Source organism: Pteropus medius, unplaced genomic scaffold, assembly GCF_902729225.1.
Source record: "Pteropus medius unplaced genomic scaffold, Ma_sr-lr_union100, whole genome shotgun sequence".
NCBI lineage: Eukaryota > Metazoa > Chordata > Mammalia > Chiroptera > Pteropodidae > Pteropus > Pteropus medius.
The window spans coordinates 511876-527051 of record NW_024352783.1 but is presented as its reverse complement, the minus strand read 5'-3'; the positions used below and the strand labels follow the sequence as shown (position 1 = coordinate 527051).

Genomic DNA, 15176 nt, shown 5'->3' with positions numbered 1-15176 from the left:
TCCCATTCTCCAGTCCCACGGCCTCCGCCCTCTGGCGAATTGCTTGCCCTTACTTGTCATGGCCACTGTCCAGCTTTGTGCCAGAAACTTCGCGGGGGTTGCTGGGATTGGGATTTTCCCCTCCCATGTGCTCCGACTGGCGCTAAAAGTTTTGAGCTCAAAAGTCTAGAACCACCATCCTGAGTGCAGGTGGCCGCTGGGCCCCGGGGTTCACCTGGAATCCGGCCTCGGAGCGTGCTTCCCAGGACAATAATACGCTCCCCTGAGGTTCGGGTAAGCTCTTGACTGAGCCCGATGAGTCCTCTCTGAGACAGGAGCCCTAGGCTCCATTTATTTTCAGCTAGGGAAAATAGTGGGGACTGGGGGTTGGGCATTGGGGACTGGGCGATTTAGTGTGTGTACGGGGGGGTGGAAGCTTGGCTGGCGGCACTAACAGAGGAATGCAATGTTGGGAGGCCTGAGTGTTTATAATGGCGATGTTAAGACTAGCTGAACTCAAAGCTGAAAACCTGGGCGAGGGCGTAGGACTTTGGGGAACTTTCAGCTGGCCTGAGGGTTTCTTCGCCACCCTTCTACCTCCATTCCGGCTGTGGAGAATCCTGAAATAAAAACGCACAGAACATCAGGGTCCGAGACTCGAATCTCGGAACTTTGGGAACTTATAGCTCTTGAAATTTTAGAGCTATGGTATTCTGGTGGATTCTTGGGCTCCATTCCGAAACGATTATTCCCGTAGATCTGAGAAGCCCACGCTGCTAAGGTCCCATAACTTTCGGACCTTTGTCCTTCCTGGAGTAATCTTTCCAACCGGCCTCCTGCTCCGCTAGATAGAGAAAATCCAATTAAATACTGTCAGTTGTGGAAGTGGGAAGTGCTAATTGAGAGGTTTGCCTGCGAAACCGGGGAGGATTGTCCTGGTCTGAGAGGCCCGGGAGCCCTGTTATTGTTTGGGTCTACATTTACATTTCTGCCACTTGTAGCATTTCCGGTTTCTTTCTTTGGAGCAACTCATATTCACCAGACGAGAGGGAAGTAGAAAGAGAAAAAGATTTTTAGGCTGGTGGCTATTGCTTGCCGAGGGAGGTCGATAATCCCCTCCTCTAATTTATTTTCTTCCTGGACTACTCAATTACGGCTTTCGGAAAGGAAGGGTATCTTTGTTTTGATGCGAACCTCAACCCCTCCCCCTCTTTGAATGGTGTGTTCCACCCAGGGCGACTGCGATCTAGGCGGAAGCTACCATTACGTGGGACAGGGTTTAAAAAAGTGCATCGGGAAAATCCTGAGTACTTTCGCAGATGGTACATTTGAGAATTAAATGATGAAACGGTGTAACGACGGATCATTTGTTTCTGGCGGAGAAACAACTAATCTTGTGTCTGGCTTTGGACTAAGCCATTCCAAATTCGGACGCAGACTGAACGTCGTGAAAGCGGAAGGGGCGGGCCTTGGGGAGAGGTGGCCCCGAGGTCCTAAGTGCAGCCCGCTAACCCTTACTTGTAGTCGCCTGTGGGAGGCGGCGGAACCCGTTCGCAGTCCAACTCCCAGACTTCACAGTCCTGCATCTTCATCCCAGAGGACGCGGTCATTTTATTCAGTCATTTACCATGCACCTGCTGAGAAACAGACACTGCGCAGTACCTATGTGTTTATCTTTTTTCTAAATTGAGGTTGCATTTACACCCACTGCAATTAGACGAATTTTAGCGGTTAACCACTCTGTAACGCCTTTCAAAGTACGGAACATTTTTATTGCCTCAGAAAAGTTTCTTGTGTCTCTTCTCAGTCTGTCTCCGGCGCCCACTTCTATTTTTGTCATCATGGGTTCGTTTTGCCTGTTGGGGAACTTCATGTAAATGGAATCTTACAGTCTGTGCTCCTTTGTATCAGGCTTTCCTGAAGCATGATGTTTGTTAAATTCGTGTTATTGCATGTATCGGTGGTGTATCAGTATTTTGCTCTTTTTTACTTAGTATGTTACGTTGGATGAATCAACCATCAATTGTTCATTCTTCTGATGGCCATTTGTTTCCTGGTTAGGGTTATTTTGAATAAAGCTGCTATTAACATTCTTGGCCAATTCTTTTTGTGGTAATGAGTTTTCATGTTTCTTGAGTGGATACTTAGGATTGAAATTGCTAGGTCAAGAAAGTAGAGAGTAGATCTCTATATTTTAACTATAAAAAAATTCTAATTTTCAAAGTGATCATATCATTAACTATGTTCAACAGTTTTCATGTGCGTATTGGCCATTCCTATGTCTTATGAAGTGGCTCTGAAAGTCTTTTCCCCCATTTAAAATTTTTTTTAATTGAGTTGTAGCGGTTTTTATGTTCCAGATACGGTTATCTTTTGTCTGATAAATGTGTTTTTCTCCTGACCTGTTGCTTGCCTAAAGGAACAGAAGATTCATCTTCTTTCTTTTAATTGTTTGCTGTGACCCATTTAGGAAATCTTAACCTTAAGATCATGAAGATAACTCTTGTACATTTTCTCATATATTTTCTTCTAGAATCTTTATAGTTTTTGGTTTTACCCTCAGGTCGATGAGCAATAATTAACTTAAAATATTTTTTTATGATACGAGAGTCAAGGTTCTGTTTTATTTTATATTTTCCTATATGGATATCCAATCGTTGTAGCTCCTTGTTAAAATAGCCTTCCTTTCCCACCGAAGTGCTTTTAATTGGAGTGCTTGGTCCATTTACATTTAATGTGATTATTGTGAGGTTTGAGTTTAAGTCTGCTGTCTTAGTACTATTTTCTGTCTGTCTTCTTTGTCCTGCTCTTTACACATTTGAGGAAGAAATATCAATCATACACAAACTTTGAATATATAAAGAGGAGGTAACATTGCCCAACTCGTTTGGAGAGACCGGCATAATCCTGATAGCAAAATCAAACAAGGACATTACAAGGAAATTTAAACCAATATTCCTGCTAGCATTTATGTGCGAAAATCTGACAAATTTTGGCAAATCAAATCTGCTAATATATAAAAATGAAAAATAACATCCTGACTAAGTGGAGGCTATCCATGACTGCAGTGTTGATTTAACATTCAGAAATCAGTGTAAAAAATTAAAATCCTATGGTCATTTCAACAGATGTATAAAAAGCAGTTAACAATATGTAGCAGCTATTCATGATTTTTTAAAAAAGAAAAACTAGCCTCCCAGCAAAGTAGGAAAAGAAAACTTCCTCAGTCTGATGAAGGGCACCCCCAATCAAGTTACCATTAACAGTATACATCATAGTGGTAGGCTGAATGCTTTTCCTTTATAATCAGGAACTAGAAAAGGATTCGATTCTCACCACTTCAGCATTATACTGGAGGTCTTAACCAGGCAAGAAAAAGAAATAAAGATTAGAAAGGAAGAAATAAAACTTTATTCACGTATGACATGATTGTGTACACAAAAAAAATACTAATAGAAAATCCAATGAAAAACTATCAGAACTAGTAAGTGATTATAGCAAAGTCACGTGTTTTAAAAGCACCATACGTAAATCGTATTTTTGCATAATAGCAACCATTGAATCTGAGCTTGGAAAATGAATTTTAAAAACTGCCATTTACAATAACATCCAAAAACATGGCATATTCTGATAATTTAACAAAAATTGGACAAGCGCTCTATATTGAAAACTATAAAATATTGGTGAGAATTTAAGGAAGATTTAAATAATGGAGAGGGGTACCATATCCACTAGTTGAATCACTCAATGGTGTTAAGATGTTGATACCCCTCAAAATTATTTAATTCGATCCCAGTCAAAATCCTAGCAGGCATTAACCAATGTCACTATAAAATTAATTAGTTAATTAATTAATTAATTTTAAAGACGCTAGCAGGCTTTTTTGTAGAATTTCACAAGCTGATTCCAATATGAAAGAATAGTACAAAGTTGAAGGTCTTAAACTACCTGACTTAAAGATTACTGTAAAGCTGCAGTAGGATGACAACCAATGAATAGAACAGACTCTATTTGTGTCTTATTTTTGTCCACATTTTAATTGCACGAGTAATGTATGGATACCATCTTTTTTTTTCTGTTAATAAAGCTAAAACCCCCTTTGACTATATACCCCCAGTCCCATGAGCATGACTATCCCCTCCCTGAGACCATCACTATCATAGTTTTGTGAATTTTTATTCTTCTTGCTTGTCTTTCATACTTTTACATAAATATGTTTATAGGCAATATGTGGCTTTACACTTTTAATTTACATAAACTACTTCCATTACTGTGTTTTGCTTTTTTCCTTCAAATCACATTTTTCACCCAATCTGTTTCTAAGCTATATCAGGCTACACATATACAGATAAATTGATTTCCTTAAACTGCTGTAGTAAATTTGTCTTATGAGTAAGTATACCACATTTAATTTAGCCATTTTTCTCTACTGATGGGTAGTAATATTGTTTCTTATTGCCTAACATTAGAAATAACACTGACTTTAACATTTTTGTGCAAGAATCCTGCTGCCCCTGTGCAACTTTTTCTGGGGAGTCTACCCAGAAGTGGTTTAGCTGAGTTAGGTTTGTGTGTTTTCAGTTTTATGACATTGCCTTATTACTTTCCAGAATCAATTTTTTTCCCAATCGAATAGCTCTGGCCAGAAATTTTTTTTTTTACGCCAGATTCTGAATGAAGCCAGAGGGGTATAATTATTTAGAGCTGGGGTGTAGCCTCAGACTGCACAGGTTCCAATCCCTGGCCCTACCTCTTGGGAGCTTTCTGAGCCTGGGTAAGTGACTTAATTCCCATAACTTTAGTTCCCTCAGCTGGTGATAATACCTACCTTCCTGGGTTTTGAGAGGATTAATGAGATAAGCCACTGAAAGCAGTGGGCCCTAATAGAGCCTATAAGCAGTAGCCATTGTTATGATATAGTTGTCTGACCTTCCCTTCCTTGGAGTCCCGACTGAGTTCATTGCCTTCCCAGTGGGACTTCCTGTATAAACATCCTGCCTCCCCAATCTTTTAGAAGGTCTGGTTCAGCTTTTGACAATTTATGGTATCCTGGCTCCCTGATGCTCATACCCATGGGAAGTATCTGCTCTGAAAAGTTTTCCGGAATAGTGATGACTGTGCCTGCTATTTTGAATGAAGCATTGAGACTGTAGTTGCTACCAAGGACTGAAAGAGGGAAGCCTCCTACGTGTCCATGGGACTGTCCCCCAGTTGGATTGACACCTTGGGCCCACCATCCCAGGACTGCCTCTCCTGGCATGTTAACTGAACAAAGTTCCCTAAAGGAGGTGAACCAGCATTAATGGGGCAATACACAAAAGCTCTACGCATTCACAATCACAAAGTTCTCACTCTAGAACAATAATATAGAAAAAATTAAATGGGACAATCATACAAACCAAAACTTTTGTTAAGCTCTTACTATGTGCCAGGCACTTTTCTCAGCTCTTTACATTTCCTTTAATAAGTAAGGTCCTACTATTAGAGCAAAGGACACTAAGGCACACAAAGGTTTAATAAACTCCCAGCTATTAAGTGGCGAGCCTGGGATGCTGGCCTGTCTGCCTCTAGAGCCCATGCTCTGCTACAGCTGCCTATGTTTCCCAGTCTCAGGTGCTTTGCACTAAAAACACAAAGATGAGTAAAACTCAGTTACTGTACGTGAGAAAGCCCAAAATTAGCCCCTCAAGATAGGTAAGGTCATGTAGCAAACTTGAATGACAATACATCAAACCCTAGGGCTTTCGACTTCTGAGCCCCCTCTCCATTCAATTGAGCCTCCTTCCATAAAAGTTTCAATTTTCTTTTTATCATCGATCTAGGGAGACCATAATACTTCTCCCTCATCCCCTCGCCAAGGCAAATGTTTTTGGGATTGCTCCTTTTTTAATAAAGCTCGTTCACTCACCTGTGTACTGTGGGCCTGGGCACTTAACCTCTTTTAAGACTGAGCTTCCTCTCCTGTAAAGTGTCAAGTGTGGTTATCTAGACAAATAAGGTAACCACTTAAAAAGGTTTTTGCAAACTAATTATATAAGGAAGAAAGCCCTCTATCAACATAAAGGTAGAGGTGAAGTTAAGGGAAACTAGAAAGAGCTCACCAGTGGCAACTGCTTGCTGGGGGCAGGGGGATATTTCTCAGCAAAACAGAAAGGAAGATATAATTTGCAGCATGTATGTTTCTTAGCAAAGCTGATTGACAAATGTGGCATAAAGAAAGATGATGAAGCCATTTGAAAGCTGGTCTGGGAGAAAGAGATGGCAGCAGCAGAAACTAGTGCAGGACCCTGGCCCAGACTGGGACCTCCCCACTTCTCTGTCACCCTTGCCGCTTTGACCGCTCATAACGTGCTCACAGCCTGGGCACAACAATTCACTTATTGCTAATACTATGATAAACAAGACAGAACTTTTTTGTCCTGAGGAAGTTTATATGCAACTAGAGGAAACATGAATAAGAAAAGGTATCAGACAGTGTAAGTACCGTGAGAATTAAAGCAGGTAACAGAGTTTGGCTGGCAGTCTTTGAGTGTTCTGGGAAAACATCCCTGAAGAGCTGTGACATTCAAGTTGAGGTCTCAGTGAGGAGCCTACCCTGCAGTGATGGCGAGAATGGCGTTCCCAGTTGAGTGGACTGGAGAGTGAAGAGGAGAGGAAGGCAGCCAGTGTACCTCAAGCATCAGGGAAGGGAAAAAGTGCTGGGAGATGAGATCAAAGAGGCAGGCAGGGGCCTGGTTGTGAGGTATTTGTAAACCGGGGTGAGGAGCTGACCCAAGGGAATGGGTGGGTGAAGGGTGACAGAAGATACAGTGATTCTTCAGGAAGCTTTAAGATAAAGTGGATCACGTGGAGAATGTGAGGGTCAAGAGAAGTATCTTCCCCCAGATGGAGGGAATGGGCTGATAGTTAACTTCATCCTTGTTACTAGGAAGGAGGGCAGAAGTTAGGTACACTTCAAGAAGCCTTGTGGATTCAGTGGTGGGAAGGTTGGAAATCCCGGTTATCTTTTTCTCAAGGAAGTGTGTGGAGAGTCTGGTGAGGGGTGAGGCAGGCAGCCTGGGTTGTAATAAAGTATTTGAAGAGAGAAGGTATAAAGGAGCAGTCTTACTCTTCAGGAAGTCAGGGGATTCTTGTGTCTCAACGCCTGATATGGTGTTGTCAAAGGGGGCCCTCCTCCCTCAAGGCTGGGTGACCTGGTTCTGAGTGTCTCATGCTGGGTCCTTGCTTCTCCCCCGACAGCAGCCACACTGCCTTCCAGGGAGCTGCAATGGATATACCTCAGTCAGAACTCAATATGGAGCCCCCTCTGAGTCAGGAGACATTTTCAGACTTGTGGAAACTGTGAGTAGAGGTCTCTTGGGAGGGGCAAGTTCACTGCCTAACCTGTAATAACCACTGTCCCACCCCATTTCCCAGCCCCTTAGGCCTATAGAAAGCAAAAACCAGTACTGACTTTCTGCTCTTGTCTTTTAGACTTCCTCAAAACAACGTTCTGGTAAGGACTCGGGGTGAGAAGGGAACAGGAGCTGCAGGGCCAAGTGGCTAGGAACTTGGCCCTCTGACTCTTGTCTATTCCATTCACAGCCCCCCGACATATCCCTGCCAGAGGATGAATTTTTGCTGCCCTCAGTCCTTGTGAACTGGCTGGATGAAGATCAAAATGAATCCCCCAGGGTCCCAGCAGCTGCCACCCCAGCACCAGCCACCTCCTGGCCCTTGTCATCCTTTGTCCCTTCCCAGAAGACCTACCCTGGCAGCTATGATTTTCGTTTAGGATTCCTGAATTCTGGGACAGCCAAGTCGGTAACCTGCACGGTCAGTGACCTTGAGTGGCTGGGTTCCATGTGACAGTTTGATGCCTCACCATATCCCCCTGGGTTTTTCTTTTCAGAACACTGGAATTTTTCTCAGCTTCTTGTATGTCTACATCTTACCTATTTAGTCTGTTACCTTTGACCTCTGTCCCAAAGTTGAATTTTCCCCCTTGACTTTGGGCTTTGATCCTTCTCAGCATCTCATGGGGCCATGGAACTTTTCTTTTTCTTTTTTTTTTCTTTGCTCTTATTCATTCCTTAGCTTTTGTAAATAAACTTCTGGAATGTAGGTCCCCAACTCTGCCATCCTTAGCTACCCTCCCCACATGGTACATGGCTTCCAGTTGATGCTTAAGTAGTGTTTGTTCTTTTGACCCCCTGGATGCTTGTCCCCTGACCTTCCATTCATTCTTCTTTTCCTACAGTACTCTCCTACCCTCAACAAGCTGTTTTGCCAGCTAGCAAAGACCTGCCCTGTGCAGCTCTGGGTCAGCTCCCCACCCCCACTTGGCACCCGTGTCCGAGCCATGGCCATCTACAAGAAATCTGAGTACATGACAGAGGTGGTGAGGCGCTGCCCCCACCATGAACGCTGTTCTGACTATAGCGATGGTGAGCGGTTGGGGGCTGCAGATGAGACAGAGCTGGTGCCCAGGGTCCCCAGGTCCCTGATTCCTCCTTAATTGCTCTTAGGTCTGGCCCCTCCTCAGCATCTTATCCGGGTGGAAGGGAATTTGCGTGCCGAGTATTTGGATGACAAACACACTTTTCGACATAGTGTGGTGGTACCCTACGAGCCGCCTGAGGTATGGTTTGGCTGGGGTCTCTTGCGGGGAGGGGCCTGGAAGGGTTTTTCATTGGCCATCCAGGCGGGAGATAGGGGAGCTTTCTCCTGCTTCTTCTTTGGCCTTCCCACAACACTGAGGCGTGGAATGGTTATCCCCATTCCACAATTGAGTAAACAGCTCACAGAGACAACAGGCCTTCCCAGGGCTAGGTGGCCTCACCTTGGGCTGCTGTTCTCTCCCAGGTGGGTTCTGATTGTACCACTATCCACTACAACTTCATGTGTAATAGCTCCTGCATGGGGGGTATGAACCGGCGGCCCATCCTCACCATCATCACACTGGAAGACTCCAGGTAGGGACCCGCATACCACTCTTCACACTGGCACACTCCTCCCTAGTCTCTACCTGTCTCTGTCTCTTGGGCCCGGCCTCTCAACAAATTGCTCCCATACTACCAGCCCTCCTTTCCTCTCACTCCCATCCCCATATATAGAACCAGTGCTGCTCCTTCCCAGTTTTCTTTTCTCTAGCTTTGTGATCTTTCTTACTTGCAGCTTCTCCTCCAAATGACTGGAGCTGAAACTTAGGCTCCACATAGGATGAAGGTGGTTGAAAGTAAGTTGAGGCCTGGTTTGCAGGAGACCAGGGAGGTAGTGCCCACCTTTCTAACTGCCTCCTTCCTTCTCTTATCTGGGTAGTGGTAATCTGCTGGGACGGAACAGCTTTGAGGTACGTGTTTGTGCCTGTCCTGGGAGAGACCGGCGCACAGAGGAAGAGAATTTCCGCAAGAAGGGGGAACCTTGTCCCAAGAAGCCCCCTGGGAGCACTAAGCGAGGTAAACACGCAAAATGTGAAAGTGGAAGAGGCAGAGAGGGTGCAGTTCTACCCCGAATTCACTCTTCTCACCTTTCCTTACCTCTTTCCCAGCACTGCCCACCGATACCACCAGCTCCTCTCCCTCACCAAAGATGCCATTGGATGAAGAATATTTTACTCTTCAGGTACCAAGTCTAGGAGAGACTAATATACAATCTCTTGCCCCTACTCAGTGGGATTGGATAAGGGAATAAAAGATAGAAGTGTAGCAAATGTGAGGTTTGGCCCAGGTTCCCTATCCGTCCTTTCCTCTGGTGATGGAGACTTGTTAAGTTTCAAGTCTAGCACTCAAAATGCTATTTCTTCCTGACTTCTTTCCCTGCATTTAGGACATTTGCCATCAGAGGGCAGTAGTGCCTAGAGACAATAGCTCCTGGTTGTGCCTGACTTCTGCATGCCAGTTTGTACCATACCTACATTTTAAAAGAAAATTGTTAAATAGAGCATGAAAATGTTTTATGCTCTTTATCTAATGACTTTATCTAATACTTCTGTATCCCCCTCCTCCCTTGCCATAGATCCGTGGACGTAAAAACTTCGAGATATTACGAGAACTGAATGAGGCCTTAGAGCTGAAGGATGCTCAGGCTGGAAAGGAGCCCAGGGGAAGCAGGGCTCACTCCAGGTAAGTGTCCCCTCCTAGCCCTACTCCCCTACCTTCCTATGTTGGAAAGCCTGGGATTCCATTCTAATTCTGCCTTCAAGGTAAAAGGCAACTGATCCCCTCCCATTGGGTCCTGGTCTTGCCCAAACATTCTTTAGTCTTCCTCCAGTTGTATCATGTAACTGCTTCAGCGGGTGTCCACAAACCCCTCAAGCCCAGATAGGAGCATGGATATTTGTCACTTCCAGCAACCTCTAGCTTAGAGCTGGGGGGTCTCAAACAGCGGCCTGAAAACTGTATAAGTATTGGACAGAGCCGGGGTTTGAGGGCAGATCCTCAGCCCTGCTGAGTACTAGCAAGTCCTTTGTGGCCTTGTTATTCCCCCTCGCAAGCTCAGTTTCCTCTTTTGTCAAATAGCGTAAGGAAAGAGTAAGAGATTAATTAATACACATAAGTACCCGAGGTGTTCTGTAAACATGTATGCAGTTGATGACCATTTTAACTTAAATTCCCCTTGCTCCAACTTTAGACCTTTCAAAGCCTAGATCTAGGAAGAGGACGCCTGAGCCTCTTAATCAGATGATGTTATCTCCCCTTCCCCTTCTTTCTCCCCCACAGCCACCTGAAGTCTAAGAAGGGGCAGTCTACCTCCTGCCATAAAAAACTCATGTTCAAGAGAGAGGGGCCTGACTCAGATTGACGTCCTCTGCTTCCTATTCTCCATTAACACCCCACCCTCATCCCCCTTCCCTGGCATTTTTGAGAGCTTAGTTGCTTAAACTTCTGTCTGCTTGGTACAGATGTGCCTCAGAAACACTCTAGAATTCCGTTTGCCTTGGCTCTGCTAAAGAAGTTGGCCTGCACTGGTGGTTTTTGAGGGAGGTAGGGGAAGCTGGGATGTTTCAAGCTTATTTAGCTTTTAGGGTTTTTACTGTGAAGATGGTAAAAGTATGTAAGGATTAGGTTTTAAATCAGCCATACATTGGGTTACAGGCTAGCCAGGGAAGCTATTACAAGTTGTTGAATTTCTCCTAACTTCATAGTCCATATCGATAAAATGCTAATTATACCTACCTCACGGGGTTTATTGTGAGGTTAATGAAATAATGTATGTCTGGAACTAGGCACCCTCAGGGATGCTTGTTCCCTGTCCCTGTTGGTGTGGATGGATTGATGCTTTCTGTAACTGGGCAACTGGCTAAGAGGAGGGAATTTCCAAATCCTTTCTCTGCTAGCCTGGCTAAATCCTAACTTCTTGGTGAACCCTAGCCCATAAGAATTTCACCTCATCCCACACCCTGCAGGATTCCATCCCTGGTGTAGGATCTGTATCTACCAAGATCTCTTACTTCCCCCAGATGCTCAGGGTCAATTTCTTTTGCACTCTGCAAAGCACATCTGTATTTTTCACCTGCACCCTTTCCCTCCCCTTTTTATACCACATTTTTGTATTTTCTTATTTTACAATAAAGTTTTGCTACAACCTGTGTATCTGAGGGGTATATGCCAGTACAGGCTGCCTGGGGTCTGCAATGCAGGAGTGAATTAAGGAGGTGACATTGGGAGACAGCCACCTGAGTCTCCAGGGAATGTGGGCTAGGGCCCAATACCCGGGTTCCGGGAGAGAACAAAAGCTGGAGACTGGGTCAGCCTGCAGGCTGCATGATAAAAAGGGAGGGGGTTACTCCATTCATAACTCAGGAACCAACTGCCCCTCCTCCCCTCCTGCCAGGGCTGGCACAAGATTCTCTTGCCCCTGCTTCTAGGATTCAGCTACTGCCTCCTTGTCAGCTTCTCACCAAGGATTATGGGATTTAAATGTCTGATTTAGCAAGCCTGAGCCTCTGAGGTAGCCATCTGCTCCACAGGAAAGGAGCTGGATACCTGGGTTCCCAAGGGGAAAGAGGGTGGGTGCTATTGGATGATGAGAGAGCATGGGGAGGTCTGCCAGCAGAGGTCCTCAAGAAGTGGGGGCAGCTAAGGTAAGGGCTGGGGTGTGGGGCTGGGGCCTTCCCAGCATCCCCTCATCCTGGGCCTAATGCCAGGCACTTGAATGAATTGAAGCTTTAAACTCTGCCAGGAAAATCTTTCAAAGGGCTTCTCGGGGTAGGGAGGAGAGGTTGGGGAGCTCAGCACCAGCCCCCTTCATCTTGTTCTTCAGTACTGTCAGCTCCCAGGGAGGGGGGCTGATGGCAAGCTCTCCCCATCACCCACTGCTGCCTTAGCCAATGCTTAGGGGGTGGCTAGAAAGTGGGGACATGTCTTGTCCTGCCTCCTCCCTGGGGGTGGAGGGAGAAGTACTAAGGACGGGAGGGTTTTCTGGGCCATGGTCCTCAGCCTACCAACCAGGCTTAAGATGCCAGTGGGAATACTGTGGCTTACCCTAAGGATCCCAGATGGCTATGAAGCCAACAGCCTCCGTGGCCTCAAAACCACTTTTTTTCTTTGTTGCTGAGAAATGCCAAATGCTCCCCAGGAAACCCAGAACTACCTCTTTCACAGACCTTTAACTTTACCATCTTTACCCACCCACCAGGCCCTTGGCAAACCAAATTTCTTGTAATTCATTCTCTCTCACTCCTGCAGATAGTCACCTTGAAGCTTATTTTCTTCTGACCAGCATTCAGCACCCCCTACTCACATTGCCCTAGATTGTCTGCTTCGTTTCTGCTGTACTCCAGAAAGCAGATCCATTCTGGCTCTGCTGATTCCTTCTTTGTGAGTTAATAGATTACTGGACTGAGAATTATGAGACCTGAGTTTTCAGGCCAGCTCTGCTGTGAGCTATATGACATTTAATGAGTCCCTAAATTCTCTGATCCTACCTGCTTGCTTCCTTCCCTCTGGTGTGTTCATCTACTCATGTATTTGTATTCACTGGTGCCTTACTCTGTGCCCACCACTGTTTAAGCCCTGGGGACCCATGGCAGACAGACATATCCCTTGCCCTCAAACTGAAAGAGCTCAAGGCCTGCCCCCATCAAGGTATGGGAAATTTTAGAAAACTTATCTCCCTGATTTCAGGAACAGAGGGTCCCCAAATCTATGAAACCCAGCAAAAAATGTTCAGAGGAAAATGTATAGACAAATGATTTCATAATTAAAAAAAAAAGAAAAGAAACTTAGCACGCATCCTAAAAATTAAAGATAAATTATTGAAACAAAGCAAATTTGGTTGAAAGAATAAATCTAAAAGCAAGGGCTTTAAAAATATATTTTTTAAGATACATTTTGAAATGAAAACTCCAAGTACGTGATAGAAAAAAAAAAAAGCAAGGACTGAATGTTACTTAAATTATCCCAAGCCATAGGAAAAGAATGAAAATTCCAATATGTGTAGAATAATTGTGGTTTCATTAATATTAAAACCTGATAAGGTACTAAGCAACTAGAAGCCAAATTATATAGATGAGATATCTCAAAATAGTACCAGAATACATTGATGAGTCACGAATATTAACACTAGGGTTTATTTCAGAATCAAAAAGTTAGCTTAATAAAGAATCTATCAACAAAATTCATTACATTAAGGAAGAAAAATATATCAACAGATGCTGAAATGAATTTCATTAAATGTCAGCAGCCATTCTTTTAAAGAAAATTAAAACAGTAATATAATACCAATAAGTAACCTAATGGTTAAACATTAAGATAATTTTGATTAGAATCAAGAACTAGTCTACGTAGGGCCATGCCACTCTGATCATGCCCGAACTCATCTGATCTCAGAAGCTAAGCAGGGTCAGGCCTGGTTAGTATTTGGATGGGAGACCACCTAGGAATATGAGGTGCTGCAGGCATTTTAAAAAAAACAAACAAACCTAGAATCAAGAACTAAGAGATACCCACTAGCAATGGTTTAAAGGCATTCAAGAGGATAAACACTGGTTAAAATATCTCTACCTTTTAGAGATCACATGATTATGTGCATAAAAACAAGACAATAAGATATCTGATAGAATTGAAGAGAATTTAGTAAGGTAGATGGATAATGGAGAAATATTTTTATCTTATTGCAAAAGGACATAAATGAAAATATTCCATTCAAAATAAAAGCAATAAAATATTTAGGAATAAAGTAAATAAGAGTGGCACACAAAAGAAGAGCACAGGACCTATATGAAGAAACCTATAAAACCTTATTTAAGGACTTAAAAACCAAGCTCTAAACAAAAGGAAAATAATATATTCTTAGATGGGAAAACTTAATTTCCTGGGGAAAAGGTCAATTCTGAAATAAAAATATAATGCAATTCCAATTAGAATCCAGACAAGTTTGTATTTTTGTTTCCATAAACTGGATAAATCATAAATTTATGGAGACTAAGTGCCCAAGAATAGCCAATAGTAGTTTTAAAAGGAGAATGGGAGGAACTTACTTTGTTAGATGTCAAAAAAAATACTATAAAACTATTGGAATCAGATCAATATGGCTTGGTATATGGAGTGGTAGACAAGCCAGAGTCAGCAAGTAGTGAATCCAGAAGTAAATTTCAATAGAAAATTTAATTGTATGGACAAAGTTGGCATTTCAATTCAATGAGAATAAATTGTGAATTTTTTTTAAATAAAAAGCTGACACAACTGGAAACAATTGGACTCCTAATTTACACCACACAAAAACCAGATGAATTAAAGTGAATGTAAAACTTAAATGAAATTAAAACCTCCCCCTTCCCTGCCCAGAATCTAGAAAATAGTATCCTCTAGTGACTGGAAACCCAGAAAGTACAAAGGAACAGCTAAGCATATTTGACTACCTGAACACCCAAACTTTTTTTTTTTTAACTTTATTTTTTTATTTTATTTTTATTATTATTTTTAAGTTTATCAGGGTAGCATTGGTTAATACAATTATATAATTCTCGGGTGTACATTATAATTTGACATCTATATATTCTATTGTGTGATTACCACCCGGAGTGCAGTTTCTTTCAGCTACCATATATTTGATCCCCTTTACCCATTTCACCTTCCCTAAACCTCCCTATATTTGACCCACTTTACCCTGTCTACCTCTTCCCTCCTCCCCCACCCCCTACCCTCTGGTAACCACTCGTCCATTGTCCATGTCCCTGAGTCTCTTTGTCCTGATCATGTTGCTTTTAGGTTTAT

General features: G+C 43.3%; 1 protein-coding gene across 3 annotated transcripts; it reads left to right on the top strand.

Moving 5' to 3' along the window:
- The first annotated feature begins 74 nt into the window (after window positions 1-74).
- On the top strand, window positions 75-11550 carry TP53 (tumor protein p53). Of its 3 annotated transcripts, none has more exons than XM_039847238.1 (11): window positions 75-273; window positions 7219-7320; window positions 7453-7474; window positions 7564-7794; window positions 8219-8405; window positions 8487-8599; window positions 8824-8933; window positions 9280-9416; window positions 9509-9582; window positions 9976-10082; window positions 10680-11550. In XM_039847238.1, the coding sequence occupies exons 2-11, from the start codon at window positions 7247-7249 to the stop codon at window positions 10759-10761; spliced, it is 1137 nt and encodes a 378-aa protein (XP_039703172.1). In that variant the 5' UTR covers window positions 75-273; window positions 7219-7246; the 3' UTR covers window positions 10762-11550. The 3 variants fall into 3 exon arrangements, with proteins under 3 accessions (XP_039703172.1, XP_039703173.1, XP_039703174.1); XM_039847239.1 differs by having other exon boundaries at window positions 123-273; window positions 7222-7320; XM_039847240.1 differs by lacking the exon at window positions 75-273 and having other exon boundaries at window positions 7396-7474.
- Window positions 11551-15176: the final 3626 nt, after the last annotated feature.

Bases quoted from the DNA above. Each gene is read 5' to 3' on its own strand.
- TP53 (XM_039847238.1), top strand. From the start codon at position 7,247: ATGGATATACCTCAGTCAGAACTCAATATGGAGCCCCCTCTGAGTCAG. The intron at 8,406-8,486 runs GTGAGCGGTTGG...AATTGCTCTTAG, and splicing joins CTGTTCTGACTATAGCGATG to GTCTGGCCCCTCCTCAGCAT. The intron at 9,417-9,508 runs GTAAACACGCAA...CCTCTTTCCCAG, and splicing joins CCCTGGGAGCACTAAGCGAG to CACTGCCCACCGATACCACC.